Source organism: Coenobita brevimanus, chromosome 62 (assembly GCF_032717465.1).
Source record: "Coenobita brevimanus isolate Jiangsu-jjx chromosome 62, ASM3271746v2, whole genome shotgun sequence".
Lineage (NCBI taxonomy): Eukaryota > Metazoa > Arthropoda > Malacostraca > Decapoda > Coenobitidae > Coenobita > Coenobita brevimanus.
In genome coordinates, this window is record NC_137015.1 from 4,672,700 (window position 1) to 4,695,916 (window position 23,217).

At 41.9% G+C, this 23,217-nt stretch overlaps 1 protein-coding gene across 1 annotated transcript in view; it reads left to right on the forward strand.

The window, feature by feature from the left end:
• The window catches only part of LOC145403946 (uncharacterized), a 46,707-nt gene extending 29,393 nt beyond the window's left edge, over positions 1-17,314 (forward strand). Inside the window, exons 7-12 of the mRNA XM_080275548.1 lie at positions 2,096-3,505; positions 3,566-5,466; positions 6,084-6,229; positions 12,356-12,560; positions 13,690-13,824; positions 17,209-17,314. Of these exons, the coding sequence (XP_080131674.1) occupies positions 2,096-3,505; positions 3,566-5,466; positions 6,084-6,229; positions 12,356-12,560; positions 13,690-13,824; positions 17,209-17,314 (3,903 nt within the window). The remainder of the gene's footprint in view (positions 1-2,095; positions 3,506-3,565; positions 5,467-6,083; positions 6,230-12,355; positions 12,561-13,689; positions 13,825-17,208) is intronic.
• Positions 17,315-23,217: the final 5,903 nt, after the last annotated feature.

Genomic DNA, 23,217 nt, shown 5'->3' on the forward strand with positions numbered 1-23,217 from the left:
CCCCTCCAGCTTCCTCAATCAGTTTTTGAACCTAACATCTGCAGTAACTCCACACCTAGGTAGTAATGTAATTAATAATAATAATAATAATAATATTATTATTATTATTATTATTATTATTATTCACTATGAGTGAATTCTTTATTTTATTTTATTTTTTTATTTTTATTTTTTTTTCCAGACAGCCTGGACATTGCTACCCCTCACCCTGCCCTAGGGTGGGAAAGGAGGTCTGGATGATGATGTGATGATATATATTTTTTCCAGCTGTTGACTGCGTGAGCAAATTTAGTTAGCTACTATCATAATGATGATGGTGATGAATTATTTAGTGGTAAGTGGACTAGCCCACCATTCACTTACACAATGTATTGATGCTTTCAAGTGGATTTGCTTTGAGTATTAAGCCATATGGTTTCCTGTTATCAAGGAAGCCATTTAATGTTTTGGGTGGTAACCATATAACGAAAAAAAAGACACCTGGTGGTCCTGTGAGTTAAGCACATCAATGAGATGTGACCCATTATTGTTTATGTCCAGTTGGTGATTAAGGTTTGTTGCTTTCAAAATGCTGCTCAGGTGCAAGTGGCTGATTGATTTGCTGTAAATGTCTGGACTGAGTAACTTAGCCCTGGACCCCTGCACTCCTGGTGGGGTAATAAAGACTTGGTTGATGGATAGGTGAATTCTCTAGTTATCAGTTGGCTGATGCACACTTTTGTTCCTGTTGTTGCTCAACCCCTGTCTGCATGATCAAGCAGACATGTCAACCAGAGGTAAGCATATGTCTGTATGGGGTTGCCCATACACCATTGATGTTGTATCTGCATCTTTTTGTCAGTGTTGCATATGGTGTGCAGTGCACCATGACTCGTGTGTGTTTTATGATATGTGGGCCTGTTGTACAAGCAGGGCATGGGTCATCTCAGGTTTCACCCAACCCAGGTTTAAGCAGGTAGCTGAGGATGGCTGAGTGATATCCTGATGTAAGCATAGCTAGATGAAATCGATCATGCCTGATTAAGGACATCTCTGGTAGGTGGAAGTTAGGAGGGGGCTTGTAATGTAGTGTTCTGATCAAGGTGTATGTCAGCACACCTTGATCAGAATGCTGTAATGCCATCCATTCTCTCCATGTGACCATCTCATGTTCTCTCTCTCTCACTCTAATGTCATCAGAGTTGCTTACATCTCTTCTTTTGTAAATCATTAGGTTTTTTATCCTGGACACAGTACACTTGGTGGTTGGTGGGGACACCCATCATCCACTCACCTGATTTAGTGATGACTACTTCCTTCATGCCTATTATTATTTTCCTATTTCTGTCCTCTTCTCTTGCTGTTTCTCCTACCCTTCCTGTTACTTTTTATTATCGTTCTTTCCACTTCAGATGGCTCTACACTGAGTGATAAGCGAAATGGTTTCCTGTTACCCAGTAGACCATTTGCAGTTCCTGGCAGTAACCATATAGTCAGGTAATGGAGTGAAATGGAGCTTACTATGGTGCCCCTGTTAACTGGGTGGAGAGATCCAAATGTGGCATCCTCCCAGGAACCAAACCTCCACATTACTTTGCGCGTGTTGCTATGGGAAGGCACTATCAACCACATGGGAACATTGGTTCACTGCACAGGACAGCCTTGCACACTTCACCGCACAGGACACCCCTATAGGGCTGTTGCTTGCCTGCGGTTAATAGGTGTGTTTGATCAGACTGACTGGAGTAGCACAACAACAACTGCTCAGTTCACTCCACATACGTTCTGCTTTAGTCCCAGTGCCATTACCTTAACTGTTAATTTTTCGCACTCATGCCATATCAGTGTTTCATATTCATATGTTAATGTAGGCCAAATACCCATGTGCACTTCTTTTGCTTTCTCCACACTTAAATTTTTGTTTAGTATCAAGCCTTTATAGGATCAGTCATCTTTTTCCCTGAACCACACTACCCTTCACATTTAGTTTTTGGGTAGTGGTGGTAATAACTGCACCTTCGATGACTGTATCAATATATTACTGTATTATTAAGCAAACTATTCACTTAGCCATAATACTCATCATAACAGTTGCTTTGTTGTATCCTCAGATGAGACCCAAGGTGACCGGACTCAGAATATGGAGCTAACCACTTCAGGAAATGAGATGGCCAGGCAGACACAAGGCGAGCTGACTCAGAGAATTGTTGATAATATGGAGCTGACAGCTGCAGCAAGTCAGGTGGCCAGGCTGACACAAGGCGAGCTGACTCAGAGAATTGTTGATAATATGGAACTGACAACTGCAGCAAGTCAGGTGGCCAGGCTGACACAAGGTGAGCTGACTCAAAGAATTAATGATAATATGGATCTGACAACTCCAGCAAGTCAGGTGGCCAGGCTGACACAAGGCGAGCTGACTCAGAGAATTGTTGATAATATGGAGCTGACAGCTGCAGCAAGTCAGGTGGCCAGGCTGACACAAGGCGAGCTGACTCAGAGAATTGTTGATAATATGGAACTGACAACTGCAGCAAGTCAGGTGGCCAGGTTGACACAAGGTGAGCTGACTCAAAGAATTAATGATAATATGGATCTGACAACTCCAGCAAGTCAGGTGGCCAGGCTGACACAAGGCGAGCTGACTCAAAGAATTAATGATAATATGGATCTGACAACTCCAGCAAGTCAGGTGGCCGGGCTGACACAAGGTGAGCTGACTCAAAGAATTAATGATAATATGGATCTGACAACTCCAGCAAGTCAGGTGGCCAGACTGACACAAGGTGAGCTGACTCAAAGAATTAATGATAATATGGATCTGACAACTCCAGCAAGTCAGGTGGCCAGACTGACACAAGAAGAGCTGAATCAGAGAGTTGTTGATAATATAGATCTGACAACTTCAGCAAGTCAGATGGCCAGGCTGACACAAGGTGAGCTGACTCAAAGAATTAATGATGATAAGGAGCTGACCAGTGCAACAAGTCAGGTGGAGAGGCTGACAACACAAGGAGAACTGACTCAAAGACTTGGTGATAACATGGAACTGACCACTGCAGTGACTCAAGTGGCAAGACTGAGACAAGGAGAATTGACTCAAAGACTTGGTGATAACATGGAGCTGACCAATGCAGCTGGTCAGGTGGCAAGACTGGCCCAAACAGACACAACTCAAATACCTGGTGGTAATATGGAGTTTACCTGTGCAGCAAGTCAGGTGGCGAGGCTGACACAGGAAGACCAGACTCAGAGAATTGTTGATAATATGGAGCTGACCACTGCAGGAGGCCAGGTAGCCAGGCTGTCACAAAGAGAACTGACTCAGAAGTTTGCTGACAATGTGGAGCTGACCACTGGAGCAAATCTGGTGACCAGGTTGACACAAGGAGACCTGACTCAGATGGTTGCTCATGATATGGGTCTGACCACTGTAGGAAGTCAAATGCCAAGGATGCAACAAGATAGCTTGACACTGAAGGAAACTGGTATTGATAATATGGAACTGACCACAGCAGCAAGTCAGGTGGTAAATCTAACTCAAGATAACCTGACAAAAATGGAGCTGACCAATACTGGAAGTCAGGTGCCAAGATTTACCCAGAGTGATGTGACTCAGAGAGTTGGTGATAATATGGAGCTGACCACTGCAGCAGGTCAGGTGGCAAGGCTGACACAAGGAGAACTGACTCAAAGAATAAATGATAAAATGGAGCTGACCACTGCAGGAGGTCAGGTGGCAAGGCTGACACAAGGAGAACTGACTCAAAGAATAAATGATAATATGGAGCTGACCACTGCAGCAAGTCAGGTGGCAAGGCTGACACAAGGAGAACTGACTCAAAGAATAAATGATAATATGGAGCTGACCACTGCAGCAAGTCAGGTGGCAAGGCTGACACAAGGAGAGCAGACTCAAAGAATTGTTGATAATAAGGAGCTGACCACTGCAGGATGTCACATGTCACGGCTGCCTCAAGGTTACCTGGTTGAGAAGGTACCTGACAACTTGGAGCTGACTGCTGCAGCAAGTCAGATGTCAAGGCCAACAAGTGGTGACCTTTGTAAGAATGTGGATCTTAACGCTGCAGAAAGCCGGGTGGGTAAGATGATTCAGAATGTGACCTGTCGCATGACCTTGGGATCACATGCCTCAGATGAGGCAGTCTCTCCAGTAGTAATGCATGCGGCCCAAAGGAGAAGTCTGCCTGTAACCCTTCCATTATTTCAATCTTTCCTTGATTCTCAAAAGTGTGATACATTTAAAGAAGTAGACTGCAATGAAAAACACCATCACCAACAGAAAGTTACTAAAAATGCAAATGAGTTGAATGAACCAAAAGAGTATGGAGATGAGTCCCTGTGCATCAAGGAGAGGTCCCAGTCTACAGACTCTTATCAGTCATCACCCAGGAAGGTAAATGAGCTGATGTCTGCCCTTGGCTCCTCTCAGGATGCTGGTTCACCTCAAGCAAGTAACTGCAGGAAGAGGTCCCCATCACCAGCTGCGGATGATCAGCCCTCACCTAAGCGGTTTGTTCAAGATGGGAACCATGTGAATTCTGTACACAGTTTGCCACAGAACAACCAAGAGCACTCCTCACCTCAGGAGGATCTTCATGCAGAGTACAGCAACAGTCATTCAAAGAGCATTGCTGGTGAGGAACTACTAGATGAAATAAATCTGTCTTTAGTAGAGAGCATGAATGATTCAGCAGGTGAAGCATGTGTACTGGAGTCTCCAGTTCCTCTTCCACATACCCCAAGCAACTTTGAAGTGAAACGTCGTAAATCACTGGTGGCTGAGGGCATAAGCGAGGTAATGCCCTTAATTTCTTCCTTCATGGAGCGAGTGAGTTTTGCAAATAGCTCCCATTCTACCGCTCATATCCTTGAGGATGATCACCAGATAAGCCAAAGTCACTTGAACTCCAACCTCAGTTCCAGTAAGGTTTCTCTCTGTCTCTCAGATACCAGTCATGTGGCACACACTCAAGCAGACACCAGCTGTGCAGTTCTCGCTGCACCATGCACGAGTTCCGCAGTTATTACTGTATCAGACACCAGTGATGCAGCTCTTCCTGTACCAGACACTAATGTAGAGATCCCAACTGTGCCAGACATCAGCTCTGTTAATCTCACATTAACAGAGGAGACCAACACACACACACCTGTTGGAGTATTGCAACATGGTCTCATTGCCACACTACAGAAGCAGTCTACAGTAACTGTCTTAAGCATGAGCAAGTGTTCAGTGGAAGAGAATGCTAATGAAGAGCTCCCACAACATAATGATATGGAAGAGGAATCAGAAGTACCAAGTTTATTTGAAGGCAAGCCATCATCCAACAACAAGTCAAAAGATGAAGGGGATGATGGAACAACACTGTGCTCAAAAAGTGCAACAGACAACCAACCAACAGTAGTTGAGCAACAGTGTGAGGGGTATTGTTCACTTTCCTCAGGCGACACTTTCACCGTCAGTGGGTAAGATTTAATTTTCACATTTCACATTTTGTATTAATATTTTCAGTTGAGGATGCATTACAGAAGTGCTACATGCAGCTTTCTTGTATACATGTTGTTGTTAATTAACCCCATTCTGTCTGGCTGATGATACATGTAATTACCAGCTACAGTAAAACCTCGATATAACGGACTTCAGTAGACTGGAATTCGAGGAGCTACTGGACTAAATTCATATATATATCAGAAAAAGTCCGATAAAGCCAGAGACATTCCAGACTGCCTGACCACTTCAGCTATGTTCACCACAATAAGGTGAATATTTATCAGTGTACAGTACAGTATTATTACATATATTATACCATTTGATTAATGTTGTGAAGTTATAACACAGTACAGTACCGCAGTGGTAGTCAAAACAGTTTAAAAACTGTTCGTGCAATCCGGACTAATGTCTGATATATCAGAAGAAGTCCGGATTAGCAGGAGGAAGTCCGGATGTCGCTTTTATTGGAATTTCGCATTTTTCGGAATGGTTTGGGCCCCATTTAGTCCGTTATAGTGAGGTCTTACTGTATAATGGTTTAGTGCATAAATTACGTGCATTTGATAATGACCTTCCATTTGTTGATGGACAGTGGTGGATGGTGGAGTGTGATGAAGGCGGGAAAGGAGGAGTTGCAGTTGCAGCTTGGCAATTCCCCACTAGTGCTGAAATTGTCCACAACCAGTTGTGATCAGCATGCCATCATCACCACTGCAACTGCCAGCCTAAGTCCTCAGAGTTAGTCATTCCATCATTCTTTTCACTTAATACTGATAATTTCATGCATGTCCTCTTGCATTTAGATCATCGTTGCCCCCCCTTTTTTTTTCTGGGGGGGGGGAGGGGGATGTAGATTTCAGAAAACAAAGAAAGAGGAAGTGCAAAAGCGGGACGAGTATGAACAGCATGTTGAAATAGTATAACTTTCAGTTTTAGTATACAGTATTTACAGAAGGTGAGAATGATGGCCGGGGCAACTCTAATTCTTAGGTAGATGAGGAGGTGAGGTTGGATCCAGAAATAACAAAAACAAAGAACAAAAGTAGAAAAACTAACTAGCTTGTTAGACAGTGCACCCATATCTCCAGCAAGCACTTCATTCCACTCTCTCCACTACACTTAATCATCTCTTCATACACCTCATGAACCCTAGCTGCTTTCCCATTTTTCAGCCACTTCACAGTGTTCTTCATCTCAGCGAGTGTCACGTTTCCTGGCACTGCATTCCTTTTCTGTACACCCCCAAAACCAGTCATGTTAACAGATGCTTTGCCCTGTCTATTCCCACTCAGAATTTTAAACTATTCTTTACCTGGTCCTTACTTCATCCCCATGGATTAATAATCTAGCACTTACATCCTTCACACTTTCACATTTCTTTCCGCTGTCACTTCTACATTTCCACACCTCTTTCCAGAATAACTTCCTATTTTCAGAGTAATTTGCATACGTTTTTCTTCCAAGATTATCATTTACCTCGTTCTTTTTCCTCTTCACTATTGTAGTCTCTTTACGTGCGTCTTCTCTCTCCCTCTTGCCAGATGCCTCAATCCCATTTGGGGTGGCCACAAACAAATCGCCTCCAAGTCGCCCTGTCCCCTGCCATTTCACTGCCGTGCTCCCAACTCACACTCCCCTCTCTCATATACCTCACCACCCCATCCCTCCATCTCATCCTCGGCCTCCCCCTCCCTCTTCCCCCCTCCACCTCACTCACATACGCTCTCTTCATCAGTCTTTCACCCTCCATCCTCTCCACATGGCCAAACCACCTTAGTGTGTTCCTCATAATGCTTCCTATCACATCCACATCCACACCACAACGCTTCTTTATATCCTCATTTGTCAGCCTGTCTCTCCATGTGACTCCACAGGCTCCTCTTAAATAACTCATTTCCACTGCTCTCACTCTTGACTTGTGTCCTTCCAACAACGTCCAAGCTTCACTTCCATATGTTAGAGTTGGTATCACAATACTGTCATGTAGTAACTTTTTCACTTCCATGCTCACTTCCCTGTTTCTTATCACTGCTTTCAAAGAACCAGCAACCTTTCTTCCCTGCTGTACCCTTTCAAGCACTTCACCCTCCAAACCTCCATCCTTACTCATCACACTACCCAAGTGATATTCATTTCTTATTTCAACTGAACACCTGTGCTGTATCCACTCTAGCTGCTTCTTCCTCATTTCCTCCACTGCTTTCTTAATCTCTTCAACTCACCATTTCGTACCTTTCTTCTTTGTTGTTACTCTTGCCATACCACACACTGCTTTAACACTACTAACTAGGCAGTCCCTAAATGCTTTTCTCAAGCTGTCCATATCCATTTCATTCCAATTCACTTATTCTAGCTCCTGTGCTGCTTTGGTCCTGTATTCATTTGCCATTTCTTCAGTCTTTCTACCTGGCAGCTTCTCTCTCTCTTGATCAACCTCACTCCATTCCCTTGGCTTTGCACACCACAGTCATATGATCTGACAAACCTCCACATCTTCCTCTCACTGCCCTTGTATTGGCAACACTGCCCAGCATCGATTTCTCTAGGAGCTCATAAACAATCAGGCTCCATTCAGCATTATCTCCATTCCCTCTATACCACATATATTTGTGTACATCATTGTGTTTATAATATGAATCACAAGAGTACAACCTTCTTTCAACTGAACACCTGTGCTGTATCCACTCTAGCTGTCCTTCAGTTGCTTCCCATTATCATTCATTCCTGGTACTCCATTATTACATACCCATTATATCATTCACAGGACCAGTGCCTACTCTTTCGTTCATATTGCCGATTACAAACACTTTATAACTCCTGGGCATTTCTCCAACTACTTCATCCAGGTCATGCCAAAACCTGTCTTTCTCTGTCTCACTCTGGTCATCACATAGTGCATACGCAGCAGTCACTGCCACTTTCGTCTTCTCAAACTTGAACTTGACATACATACATCTGGAGCTGACACATTTGTGATCTCTCGTTCCACTCTGCCACACTTCATTCATCAACAGAGTAACTTCTTCCTTGCATCTTTCTTACCCATTCATGCCTGACCTTACACGTTTTACACCCTCCCACTCCTGCACGTCTCACCCTTTCATCTTAGTTTCATGCGATGCCGTCACGGCAAATCTTGCACTCTTGAACACATTCACCGCTTCCACCCTCTTACTGTCCTCGTTCACACCTCTCACGTTCCACTTGGCCTTGCAAATCTGCCCATTTGGTTGGAGCTCTGGGCAGGTATTGGGCCCTCCGAGGCTTTCCAAAGTGTTTGCCATAATTTAGTGATTTTTGATAAGGGTATCTAGGGGACACTTAACCCGGCCAGAAACGTCGGTTACAAGGTTACCACCTAACGTAGTAAATAGTTTCTAGGATCTATCCATCTGTATATCTATCTAACTATCTATCTATGGTGGTAGGTAGGGGTACTCACCATCCACTCACTCAGTGTAATGCTGCTTTGGGTGTTTGCCGGTTCCTCTCTTCCTTCCCTCCTCTTCTGTCTCTCTTTCATTCTTTCCTCTTCCTTCTACCTATGGGTAGCCTTACACTCCCTCTTCTGTCTTTCTTTCCTTCATTCTTTCCTCTTCCCTCTGCCTATGGGTAACTACACTGAGTGACAAGCCAAATGGTTTCCTGTACACCAGGAAACCATTTACTGTGCTGGGTGGTAACCATATTACCAGATTATGGCGCCTGGTGGTTTAGTGGGTAATTAAGGTGCTCCAGCTGGATTGAGCCTGTGTAGATTTATATCCAATGGGTGGTTGGGGTTTATTGCTCACGTTATGCCACTCAGGGATGAGTGAGGTTGGTCACTCTCATCTTAAATGTCAGGACCAATTTGCCTATCCCTGGGCTCCTTTGCTCCTTATGGGGCAATGTAGGATTGGATGATGGATGGATGGATATATATATATATATATATATATATATAGATAGATAGATAGATAGATAGATAGATAGATAAGATAGATATAGATATAATTGTGGTAGGTGGGGGTGCTCACCATCCACTCACTCAGTGTAGTGCTGTTCTTGGGTGTCTTCCCTTTCCTCTCCTCCATCCTTCTTTCCATCCATCCTCTTTTGTCTTTCTTTCATTCATTCTTTCCTCGTCCTTCTGTGTACGGGTGACTTCACACTCCTTCTTTTGTCTGTCTTTCCTTGATTCTTTCCTCTTCCTGCTGCCTGTGGGTGACTCTACACTGAGTGACAAGCCAAATGGTTTCCTATACTCCAGGAAACCATTTACTATGCTGGGTGGTAACCATATAACCAAATTTTGGCGCCTGGTGGTTTAGTGGGTAATTATGGTGCTCCAATTGGATTGAGCCGGTGAAGGTTTATATTCAAGGAGTGGTTGGGGTTTATTGCTCATGTAATGCCACTCAGGGATGAGTGAGGCTGGTCACTCTCATCTTAAATGTCAGGACCAACTTGTCTAGCCCCGGGCTGTTACGCTTCTCATGGGGCAATGTAGGATTGGATGATGAATGATGAATGAGTATGTATGTATATACTGTATATATGTATATATACTGTATATATATATATATATATATATATATATACTCAATCCTCGTAAATCGCGTGTTCATAAATCACAGATTCGTAAATCACGGCTAGGTGGCCGTCAGACTGCCGGCAACCTTAAATCACAAGTCACGAAAATCGCGGATCTAGGCACCCAAGTGGGCCTTTTCCGAGGAGAACCGTAAACCGCGGTATTAAAACTGAAAATTGCAACCCAACAACCAATCACCGCGCGTCCCTGGTGCCATATGTGCATACTAATGCCGCCATGTTGTTGTTGTTCTTGTCCCACCAGTCCTCACACTACATACCGTCACCGTGGAGTACGAGAATTACCTGCCTTTTTCGTGCAACTTTCCCCCGCCTCCTACCTGCCATGGCCCCTCCCGACCTCCCAATGAAGTACTCTAAGCAGTATGGTGTCAAGAAGCTGCCGCAGTTGTTGTACAGTTAACATTTGGAGCTCATTCGTCGTGTTGAGAGGGGAGAAGTTTTCGAAGCTGGCGAAAGAGTTTCGGAAGAACAAGTGCTGAGAGGTTCTAAGTTCTTCCGAACACCACCCCACTCCATTCACTTAAGCAATTTCATCATAGGATTAAGGTGAGATCCCTTAACATGACTTATTTCTGTTTAATACATGCACGGAATATTCCTAAATATGTATGTTTGTGTTTGATGGTGCCTAGATAGGTGTAGGTAGGGTAGTGTCGGGGTGGGTTGGCCAAAGTCCAGACCCAAATTAATTTTTCACATAAGGGTTATTATTCATAAATCACGGCAGTGGTCCAGACCCAAATTGCCGCGATTTACAAGGATTGAGTGTATATATATATATATATATATATATATAAAAAACCTTCCAGTATGAAAAGTCTTGAGCTGAAAATTATGTTTGAAGTTAGCAACAATATAATGCCATCAGTTTGATGAGGTTAAAGGTTCTGTGTCCACTGCTCCCATTTTTAACCTGTCAGTCTTGTGTCATGCCTGAATATAAATGTGGATGCTAACACAGCTTCATGCAGTGGCAGACTGACCCAGTACAGTACCAGACTTCCTTCAACTTGTCATGAATCAGAGATATGTTATACATATTTCAAAATGATTGATTCTTCTTGGTCTCATCCCTGTTCCCATGCAAGCCTTGGTAAGCTGCCAGATTTTTTAAAACTTAGGAAGCAATCATGATTCTTTTCAAGAAGCTTGTGATGCATAGATGGTGTTTACTTTGGAATCTCGATATATTAATTTTTCAACTGACAAGGAGGATTGTCTGAAAAGCATACCCTTGAGATCATGAGATCACAAGTTTAGGATGAGAAGAAGAGCTATATCTCAAAAAGTGGCATGGAACCAAGATTCCTTATTATGGAATGACACATTAGAAGCTTTGTATTGAGCATAGGGAGGGCACCCTAAGGGAAGGTTCTTGTATGAGACCATACACAAGGCACCCACATGTGGCATGGTAGAGCCTCACAAGAACCATGTGCCAGGTGGGAGGCTGCTCTCAGAATGTTAATGTAGGTAAGGTTGCCTTTGAAGCTTTGCACCAGTTGGACAGTGGCTTCATACTGGCTGAGAGGGGTCTCATCAATGGTAGAAGGATCCTTCCAGATAGGAGGCATCCATGGTGAAAGACTGTTTTAAGAGGCCATTGTTGTAGACCAGAAGAAAGTTTTTTTGATTACAGATGTGATCCCTCTCCTTGATGAGGGGGTGATCACCTTGATGAGAGGAGGCCTTTGAGGTTAAAGACTACCTTAGGAAGCCTCTTTTAAGATGCAAAAAGAGTTTCTTTTTGGAAAACGGCATACAGGGTGGTAGGAGGTCTTGTTGATGAATTGTAGCTCATAGAGGTCTCTCCCTAGGTAGGAATAGATCTTTTGAGTCAAAGAAGGCTGTTGGGATTGAAAGGAGACATTTCATGTAGAGAAAGGGGGCCACTTGTGTTTGAAACTTCTGTAATGAAATCAGTGATGTTTTAATAACTTTGTGCACTATCGTACTTTCTTTTTTGTTGTTTCTGGATCCAACTTCATCCCATCAGGGTAGCGGTGATGATGATGATAAAAACTTCAGCATGTAAACTTTATGGTGTGAGGAAACTTTGTCACCATAGTTTTTATCTTACCTTGACTTACCTTACCTTTCTTATGCTGAAGGTAATGAGCAGTTACTGAGCCAGTCATCCAGTTTCAAAGAGGGCAGGAAAGAGCTGCATTGTTCCAAGCTAAGCAGATTGTTGTATGCATGTAATAAATGAAAAGAATATTTACCTAATGTTCAGCGGGAATCTTAACGAAAATGTTGTTACAGACGTGACGACAAAATGTGGGAAGCTGGTGTTGTCAGTACTGGGTTGCCGACTAGGGGCTGCCATTACTGGTCTTGGTGGAGTACCAGTGTGTGAGGCTGAGCCTGCCTTAGCTCGGGTGTGGGCAGCCTACCAGGATAATGTTGCCCTCATGTTAGAGCTACAGATCCTAGCGGCTGATTACATCACTGCCTTCACACATAACAGGTATTACTCTGTTTGTCTCGTGTTCTCCTTTATGTCTAATTTATCTTTTTTTATTGTGAAAAGTAGAGTTAGGATGATGATTTTTTCAGAGTAGAGTATTGTGGAGCAAGAAAATGCAACCTCATTTTCTGTACCCTATTCTGAGCAGGCTATGGTATTATGAAATACAGAGTGGGGCGGGAGCCAATGACGTTAAGGAACTGTCAAGCGATCAAGCTGGCCAGATGAATTTTGTATGGAAGAGTGTTTTACCAGTGTTTGGCACCCCTTTTTTTTTTTAACTTGACAGTCATCACATTTACTCTTTCAAACAGATAGATGAATGTTGAATCTAAGTGTGGAATATTTTTGACCTGTCAAATGGAGCCAGGATTCCTGAGGTGTGAATGGTAAGTGAGTGTGGCTTATTCAGTTGGACAAACTTTGGTTAGTATCTCAGTCTATCAAGTTTCTTTCTGGCTCTCTGGCCCTTACCCCACCCCACCTTGGAGTGGGATATGAGATGTGGATAATCCATCCATCATCCAATCCTGTGTTGTCCCATGAGGAGCGTAGGAGCCCGGGGCTAGGCAGTCGTTCCAGACAGTTAAGATGAGAGTGACCAGCTTCACTCATCCCTGAGTGGTATTACAAGAGCAATAAACCCCAACCATCCCTTGGATATAAACCTTCGCCAGCTCAGTCTGACTGGAGCGCAATAATTACCCACTAAATCACCAGGTGCCAAAATTTGGTAAAATGGTTACCACCCAGTGTAGTAAATGGTTTCCTGATGTACAGGAAACCATTTGGCTTGTCACTCAGTGTAGAGTCACCCACAGGCAGAAGGAAGAGGAAAGAATGAAGGAAAGAAACATGGAAGAGGGAATGTAAAATCACCCATAGGCAGAAGGACGAGGAAAGAATGAAAGAAGGAAAGACAGAAGAGAATGGAAGGAAAGAGGGATGGAAGAGAGGAAAGGGCAGACACCTGAGAGCAGCACCACATCGAGTGAGTGGATGGTGAGCGCTCCCACCTACTACAGATGTGGATGATGAAAAAAAATACTGTAGTGTTTATATTAGGAATATAGCTGTAACCCTTTCTTTATTCTTGCATTATCCCTTAGCCTGTTTGTTGATGTTGCAGTGTGCAGGTGACACTGAGCAGTATAAAAGCCCATGTGAATGTGGATATTGAGGTGAAGTTGGATCCACCCCACCCAGAGCCTCACTTCCCGTACACCCTCACACCCTCATGTGTTATTTCAGTCGGTAATCTGAGGTCAGTATTACTTATTACTGTTAACTTTAGCCTCTTCTGTCTGGAAATATGATTTGTTTATTTATTTATTTTAATGTGTATTTTTGCCTCCTCCAGATTATTTTTTTTGTTTTTGGGAGACATATTGAGGAAGTAAATTAAGGCTATAGCCAACATTTTTGAGTTTGGAAAGTTTCTCTGGAGGTGGGTCAAATAGTTGAGAGCTATAAAGAAGAAAATAAAAAATGAAGTCAGCACTATCAAACCTTGTTAACCTGAACGTCATCATTATTAACCCCGGGAGCCGTCCAAACAAGCTGTGAAGATATTGAACATAAGGTTGATTTATCAAGGTATCACAGCTGCCAGAATGAACAAAGTAATTTTTTTTCTTCGTTGTTATTTGTTACTGACTGAAAGTATTTAAGATGGTATTTATCTATGCAGCATCAAAGTTCATATTATAAACCACACAAAATGGATATTCAACTATGAATATGTGTAATTCCATTTGGTATCTACCAAACTAGATTTAGTTTAAACCAAGCCAGAGGTCATCATAGTCCATGCCCCCCTCCACCCCAGTGAATATTGTCTGTATCAAATTATGAGACGTCCTTATAACTGACTAATTGGGGGAAAAGATGGACAGTATATCTAGTAGGTTGTTGTGTAAGACATCTGATAGGGACCTGCTATACTGGACCTAGGGCAATATATAACAAAAATGGTTGGTAGGTACCCCTTGTAGGACTAGTTATAAGATGTCAATATATCAGCATTTCATGGGTTTGGCCTGTGTTCCTTGATATAATGGATCAGTAAACAGTGCAGAACTAATGTTGACTCTCATTTCAATAGATAATAATGAAGAGGAAATGCAACAAGCAATGGTTTTTGTTTACCTTGTGATAGTCCTCCACATGTCTGGTGACTGGCCAGATAACAAAATTTGTCCAATAGGGTCAAGGGGTCCGTTATACTTGAAATTTGGTATAAACATGTCCGTTAAAGCAAAGACTCATTGTATTGACTAGGTTGTCACCCATTCCCTCCAGCCAGTTCACTATATCAAGGGTTTACCGTACATCAAACTTACATGCTCACTTCACATGCATGGCAGTGCAACACCTCAGTCAGACCTATACTGTATTACAAGCCCCCCCCTCTTGACATCCACCCATTAGAGGTGTCCTTAAATAGATATGATCAAATTAATCTAGCTAGGTTTGGATTAGGACATCATTCAGTTACCAGCTTAGATTTGAGTTGAGTGGTACCACAGATGACATGTGCCCAGCTTGTAGAGTAGGTCCACACCACATAACATACATAGACTGCATAGTAGCCTATATGCAAACTGCAAACACAACATCAGCCATGTAGGGAGCCTGGAGGACAGCCCAGTAGGGGCAGTTGCTTACTTAAAATCAACAGGTCTGTTTGATCAGATGGACCAGAGTTGAGTGACAACAACAACAACATTGCAGGGGTTAATGGATTTATAATTTATTATTGTTGTTATAACCAGTCTTATAAAGATTTTAAGAGTATGGATGGGGTAATAAAAGAGGTACAAGGTAGGGTAGTGGATGTTGGAGTGGCCCTGGTGAGAGAGAATAGTGTTTGGAAACTCCCTGTGCTGTTGTTTGCAGATGATACTGTGTTGTTGAGTGAAGACGAAGGGGAGCTGCAAGGCTTGGTGGATGAGTTTGGGAGAGTGTGTAAGAAATGGAATCTAAAGGTGAATGTAGGGAAGAGTAAAGTGATGGTCTTTGAGAGAGGTGAAGTCAGTGAATGTACAGCGAGGTTGGATGGTGAGGAATTGGAAAATGTGAGTACGTTTAAGTACTTGGGTAGTGTGATGAGTAAGGATGGAGGTTTGGAGGGTGAAGTGCTTGAAAGGGTACAGCAGGGAAGAAAGGTTGCTGGTTCTTTGAAAGCAGTGATAAGAAACAGGGAAGTGAGCATGGAAGTGAAAAAGTTACTACATGACAGTATTGTGATACCAACTCTAACGTACGGAAGTGAAGCTTGGACGTTGTTGGAAGGACACAAGTCAAGAGTGAGAGCAGTGGAAATGAGTTATTTAAGAGGAGCCTGTGGAGTCACATGGAGAGACAGGCTGACGAATGAGGATATAAAGGAGCGTTGTGGTGTTGATGTGGATGTGATAGGAAGCGTTATGAGGAACACACTGAGGTGGTTTGGCCATGTGGAGAGGATGGAGGGTGAAAGACTGACGAAGAGAGTGTATGTGAGTGAGGTGGAGGGGGAAAGAGGGAGGGGGAGGCCGAGGATGAGATGGAGGGATGGGGTGGAGAGGTATATGAGAGAGGGGGGTGTGAGTTGGGAGCAGGGCAGTGAAATGGCGGGGGACAGGGCGACTTGGAGGCGATTTGTTTGTGGCCACCCCAGACGGGACTGAGGCGTCTGGCAATAGATAGATAGATAGATAGAAGAGTATAGAAGATGGGCATATCATTATCATGTATGATAAGAGTACACAAAAAGTCTCCTAATCATTAGAAAGAAAGGGAAAGACTGCAGTAGATTGTTACTATTGCTTATGTAATTTTGCTGCATAAATGTATTACCATACAGAAAGGGATTGTTCAGTATATCTGAGTCCAGACAGTTATACCTTTTTCACGTGTAATTTATCGTGAATGGTGATCATAGCTTTGGCTTGGTTTCATCCATCCATTCATCCATCATCCAGTCCTGTGTTGCTTTATGAGGAGCATAGGAGCTTGGGGCTAGGCAAGTTGGTCCTGACATTTCAGATGAGAGTGACCAGCCGCACTCATCCCAGAGTGGCATTACGTGTGCAATAAACCCCAACCACCGTTTGGATATAAACCTGCACTGTCTGAATCCTATTAGAGCACCTTAATTACTCAATAAACCACCATGTACCATAATTTGGTTATATGGTTACCACCCAGCATAGTAAATGGTTTCCTGGTGTACAGGAAACCATTTGGCTTGTCACTTAGGGTAGAGTCAACCGTAAGCAGAAGGTAGAGGAAAGAATGAAGGAAAGAAAGGCAGAAGAAGGAGTGTAAAGTCACCTGTAGACAGAAGGAAGAGGAAAGAATGATGGAAAGAAAGACAGAAGAGGAAGGAAGGAAGAGAGGAAAGGGCATATACCTAAAGCAGCACTGCATCAAGTGAGTGGATGGTGAGTGTCCCCACCTACCACCTAAGTGTCCCCCTATTAACAAAGGTTTCATCTTTGTTAACATACATTTTCAAAGTATTCTTTTACATCATTCTTTGTCTTCTGATTAAATCCCCAGAAGATATTAAAGATCCATTTCCTTACTGTTCATAAGCTTTTGATGCAGGGCAAGATGATAATGTTTTCATAGTACATGAGAAATTATTTTTATTCCATTGCAGAAAGCAGATGATAGAGGAAGTGATGGCAGGGGTGGGTTCAGGTCCCCGGCAACTTTACAGACTTGTTGAGGCAGTTGACTTTTTCATCCAGAAGCTGGTGCATTGATTTGCTTCAGACAAGTGACTCCTTCCACCCGCTTGGTTGCTCGTCCTTCGTTGTTTGTTGGTTGGATGGATGAAGTATGTATGTAAATGCACTGGATAAGGGTAGGAGTCATTTTTAACGAGATACAATACAGGTAGTTGGTTGAAGGATTACCTTACAGGTGTTTGTGAAACATTTGTAAATGATAGAGGGGAAGAAAACATCTCTATCTATCTCTATCTATCTATATATCTATATCTATCTGTCTATCTATCTATCTATATATAAAATGTGTGTGGCTGAATGTTGTGCATAGAGAGGAATGTGTGTGTGTGTGTGTGTGTGTGTGTGTGTGTGTGTGAGAGAGAGAGAGAGAGACAGGGTAGGTGGTTTGGGGGGGGGGGCTGAATGTTGTGCATGAGGTAGATTAATGATTTTGAAGGCTTAGACAAAGAATAAATGACTGTGTGACTTGGATGAAGAGTGAATGATTGTGTAATCCAGTTCAGTGGTCACACTGTTAATATTTTTTGTTTTTTAATTAGGATTGTGATATTGTATTAATTTTCACCCGATTACAATAAAACTTCAGTGTATTGCAAGTATATAGGGATAATAGGTCAGTGAAGAGTGATTGTCTGATATATGTGAGTTGTCATTTTTTGTGGATAGATCAGAGCACACACCAGTATATTTGGAAAAACTCCAGTGCAATCTTTGAATTGAAAGACTAAAATATGTTGTGCATACTGATATGATACAGGATGCAGTAATGCAGAAATTTATTTTTAACACTCATCTTCTATAACTCACTCTCTGCTGAGTAATATTATTTTGTGTTTTCTGGAACAAAATACTAAAGTTGTACCAACCATGAGAAAGTTAGGTAAGTTTAGTAGCCATTTAAATCCAGTAATACTATACTGTATTACATTTAAGCATTAGCTAGTTATATCAGTTTGAGTTTGATAGGAAAAAGTACAATAAGTGCAAGGTGTGAAATAAAAGCCAGTACTGTACTGTATAGTGAAATGTTACTGTGTAAGGTTTAATTGCAATGCAGTGTCTTATCGTTCCTGCTGTAACAAATTTTATCACTTGTATTATAGAGTTAGTAATCTTTTATTACAAAGTACAGTAATATATCTTTTTGTTTTGATAATAAATAACAGTGATACCACAGAATGTTTCCTCATCGAGGTTTTGTATAGGCTACCTAATTTTTTATGTCAATATTTTACATTGTATGATATTTTTTGTATATAATTGGGCAGTTAGAATGGGATTATTAAGGAATATATGAGGGTAAGTAAAGAAATAAAGACACCATCCTCCTTCACCATCATCATCCAGACCTCCTGTCCCACCCTAGGACAGGGTGAGGAGTAGCAATGTCCAATCACCCTCCTTAATATATACAAAGTGGAATGTATACACTGTTTATGTTATTTATTTATTTATTTATTTTTTGCATAGTCTCCCTGCAGTTCCATGCACTTTTTTGCAGCTGTCCACAAGTTTCCAGATTCCATCAGAGAAGAGCATTTTAGTTTGTAACCAAAACTGCCTATGCACTACTTTCATTTCTTCACCACAGACTAGCAACCATGGAATGACTTAAAGTGAATCGAAGACATTGAAGTTGCATGGTGTGTTGCAAAGACGTATGCATAGAGTGTGTGATTGCCTAGAGAGAATTATTATAACAGGTAATAATAAGGCTATCTGTGAGTGAATTTTTAGGTGGATATAACTTATTCAGTTTGCTCTAATTTGGCCTAAAATTGCTATCTCTCCATCTTCAGTGTGACTTTGTAATAATAGATAGGCAGTAGAATATGATATTAATCATGAAAAAGTGCTGTGGGAATAATGTAGTGGCACAGCATTGTCTTTTGCCACTGAGCTGTGTGAAATAATCAGCAAGAGAATGAAAATCCAGGCCAAGTTAGAGAGAAAGTATAGGATGGTGGGAGAGTTATATGTAGGTGGATGTAACTAGGATGTTGACTGGTGGGAATGGTACTGTGGATAAGTTTGTAGGCAGATGTAACTCGAGTGTTGGTAAGGGTATTTAGGAGTGAGGTTGCAAGTGGATTCATCTAGAGTAGTGAGAAGGATATCTGGGTGAGTTTGTAAGTAGATATAACTAGTGTGGTAGAAGAGTATGTGTATGTGTAGGTAGCTATAATTAGGATGGTGAGAGAGGTAACTAATAATAGGTAGGAGTAAATGTGGAATGTCAAGACGGTTTGATTTGGTCGTTATTTTATTTATTTTATTATTATTTTTTTTCCCCCACAGGTGAGGCAAGATAGGGTCCAGAAAGCAAGGAAATGGAGGGGGTGGGGAATGGTTATGGGAGATCTGATCAACAGCATGCCCAATGATGTGACCCACACATTTGTTCAGTCACCATTCAGGCCCCCACAATCCTGTCTCTACCACATTGACACACCTTCCAAACATAGTTTGATAATTATTAGACTGATTCAGTCCAGTGACTGTCAAGTTAAAACGGATGCCAAACCCCTGTCTTGCAGTCTTCTATAAAATTTTGCCAGCTAACTTAATACCTTGCCAATTCCCAAATGTAATCAACCTCTATATTCACACTGGTTTCCCATATCTGTCCACCTTCTTGGCCTCGCATGTCTCCTACCACCTTCAGACTCACTCATATACCCTGTTTATACTCATTTGCTCCCTATGACCATACCATATAAGCATTTCTTCAACTCTGTTGTCCCATAGATTTGCTTGCACTACATCTTTCATGATTTGCATTATATCTTATCCTGTCCACTCTCAGCACTCCACGTAATCTCTTTTCTCTGATTCTAGGCTCTTGTTTTCATGCCACACCAATGTCACAAGGCCATATGTTAATGTGGGTACTAAATCTCCATGCTGTTTTCTTGCAGCTGCCACACTCAGACCTCTGTTTCATATCAAGACCTTTATACCATCAGCCACCCTTCTTGAAGGCCCACTTAGGACATATAGGGTTCAGTTTGAGTTGCGAGAGGAATGCATGATAGAATGTTAATACCCACAGTAACATACTGGTGTGAGACTGGTGTTTTAGGAAAATGAGAAGCCAAGACGTAAAGCAGCAGAGATTTGGTTATTGAGAATGTGTGTGGAATGCAGAGTTTATAGGATAATAAATATAATTTGTAAGAGATGTAAAGTAAGAAAGTCTATGAACAATAGAAGTTGATGAGAGGATGCTTAGATTTGGTAAGTGAATGTTTAACAAGATGAGGTACAGAAACAAAGGAAGCAAAAGTTATTGAAAGATAGATATTGGAGCTGTACTGTATAGTAGAAGGATTGCAACCCCTCTCCCCCCCTTTTTGTGTGTGTGTGTGTGTGACAATGGTTTTAGCTTAGAAGTTACAAGAGTGTCATACAGTATATGACTGAAACATGTAAAGGGTTTTTGCCAGTGAGATGGAGCAGCGAATTTTGAAGGCAACCATAATATGTCATCCAGGAACCTCAGCCACAGGTAAAAAAACAGTTCAAACTTAGACTCAAATGCAAGTCCTGTTACAAATCTCAGATGTGGAAGCTGTTGGAAGCACAGGAAGTCACTAGATTTGGTACTTGTTAGCTTCCAACCCATAAGTAATTGTGGTAGGCGGCAACCATCAACCACTCACTTGATGTAGTGCTGCCTATTTCTTTCACCATTATCATTCTTCTTTTGTGTCTGCCCTCCTGTGTCTTATTTCTCCCATCTTTCTTGTTGCCTTTTATTATTCTCCTTTCCACTTCAGGCAACTCTGCACCAAGTTACAAGCCTGATGGTTTCCTGTAACCCAGGAAACCATTTATAATGCTTCATGGCAACCAAATAATGATATGGAGCTTGGTAAGGTGTCTCTGTTAACTTAGTGGAGAGAGACATATGTGATGTCCATCCAGGAACCAGACCTCCACACATATCCCCATGCCTTGCTGTGGGGGTGCTGTTTACTGAAAGGAACCCTGCAAAGCTATAGTCCATTAGTTCTAGCTTTGGGGATTCACCCTTCCAGAAAGGAAACAAGTTCGCTGCACAGAATGATCATGCAGGGGCAGTTGCTTACCTGCAGTTGATGGTTCTGCTAAGCCAGATAGATCAGAGTTACTCAGCCACAACAGCTCGTAAGTAATCATTACCAACCCCAGTTTGGGATTCCTTATAAAGATGTGTTGGATCACTTTAATGTTATGATTAATGAACAAAGGAATCTTTAAAGTAGAGGAGAATGTGCTTAGCTGGTCACAGAGATACTGGATATGGCAAGCAACCAATCTGCACACATGATACTGCCAAGCAGATGTTATATATGTTCAAATTATATGTAGCTCCTGAAGTGTAAACAATCCGTACGACAGGAACATCACTCTTTCACTAGTGACATGCCATGACTCTGTGCTTCATGTGTGGGTGTAGGTACCATAAGTTTTTTTCAGTGAAGGATGAGAAGTGCAAGCGGAATTTTGTTTTGTTTGCAAGTGAGTCATATACGAGTATGTCACCAAGGAAACATTGACAGGGTGGGAACATGTGAGAACAGTGGAAAGGACATAATACTGCACCCTCTTAAGTCTCCACCTTTGGGTGAGCAATAGGATTGGTGAATGCACCTACTGCCAGCTCTCCATTAAGATGGTGATGGTTTTTCATACTGGATAGGAGGTGTGGAGGAACCAAACATGTGGCTTGATTTGTTAAGTGAATGTGTGAAAAAGGAAGGAGTGGAGGTTAAGGAAGCAAAAAATCTGATGAAAGTGGATGCATTAAAGATGTATGTAGATGCTTAAAACAAGAATTACACTGCATGTTTACACTTTCTGTTTTATATAATAGTCCCTACCCCATAATTGTTTTAATTGAAGCACTTGGTGTACAGGATGTATGCTTGTAAGCTTGGATGTTGATTGTTCTCCCTTTTCAGTGTGTATTGCTGTAATGTACTTTCCTCTTATTACACCCATGTGCAAAATTTGTTTGGCTTGGTTCATTTGTTTGTCTTTCTGTTCACTGACAAGATGATGGGAAATCTAATAAATGGAATTGCTTCATATTTAACATATTGACTGTACCAGAGGAACAGCTAATTAATTTTTGGCTGAAATAGGTCTTATGTCAAAGACAAGGTGAACTCATACAGTTCTGGTCAAGTTTTGACCAAACTTGGTGGTTGGGTTGAAGGACAGGAAAAAATGAAGTGATTCAGTTTTGAGAACACTTGATCAGAGGTAAAGGTCAAAGGTTGTCCTTTTGATTCTTTTGATCAAACTTGGTGGAAGGAGGTAGAGTTAGCAAAGGATAAACTTAAATATTCAGTTTTCAGAACAGATGGTAAAGATCACAGAGTAATATTAAGTTAAAAGACTTTTTATCCAATTTGGACCAAGCATGATGGATGGTTTGAGGAGTCAAGTAAGGATAGAGTACAGTAATTCAATTTAAGGAGCAGTCGGCCAAAGGTCAAGAGCACAGAGCTGGGTCAAGTGTTCAACCTTAAACTGACTATGGCAAGTGTATTACACTCGGTGGGCTCCTTGTATATTTCTGGATTTTATATACTCAAGGGTCTAGATGCTGCTGCTGTTGTTGATAGTGATGAAATCGGGACATCCTAAATATAGTTTTCTGTTTCTGGGTGCTACTTACCTATTTTATAAGTACAAAATTGATATGAGTAGATGATTCCCCCCCTCCCCCCTTTTTTTTTTTTTTTTGTATGAACAGGGATATAAAATTGTTGAAGTGCAAAGTCTGAATTTCTTGGAACCAAGCAATGTGAGCATTATTTTAGTTTTAGACCTGGAAAGGCCATATAAGATACATAAGAGATTTTCTTGAACAGAAATAAAAAAAGTCATTGAATTTCCATCCTCTCCACCCTACAACACTTTACTCT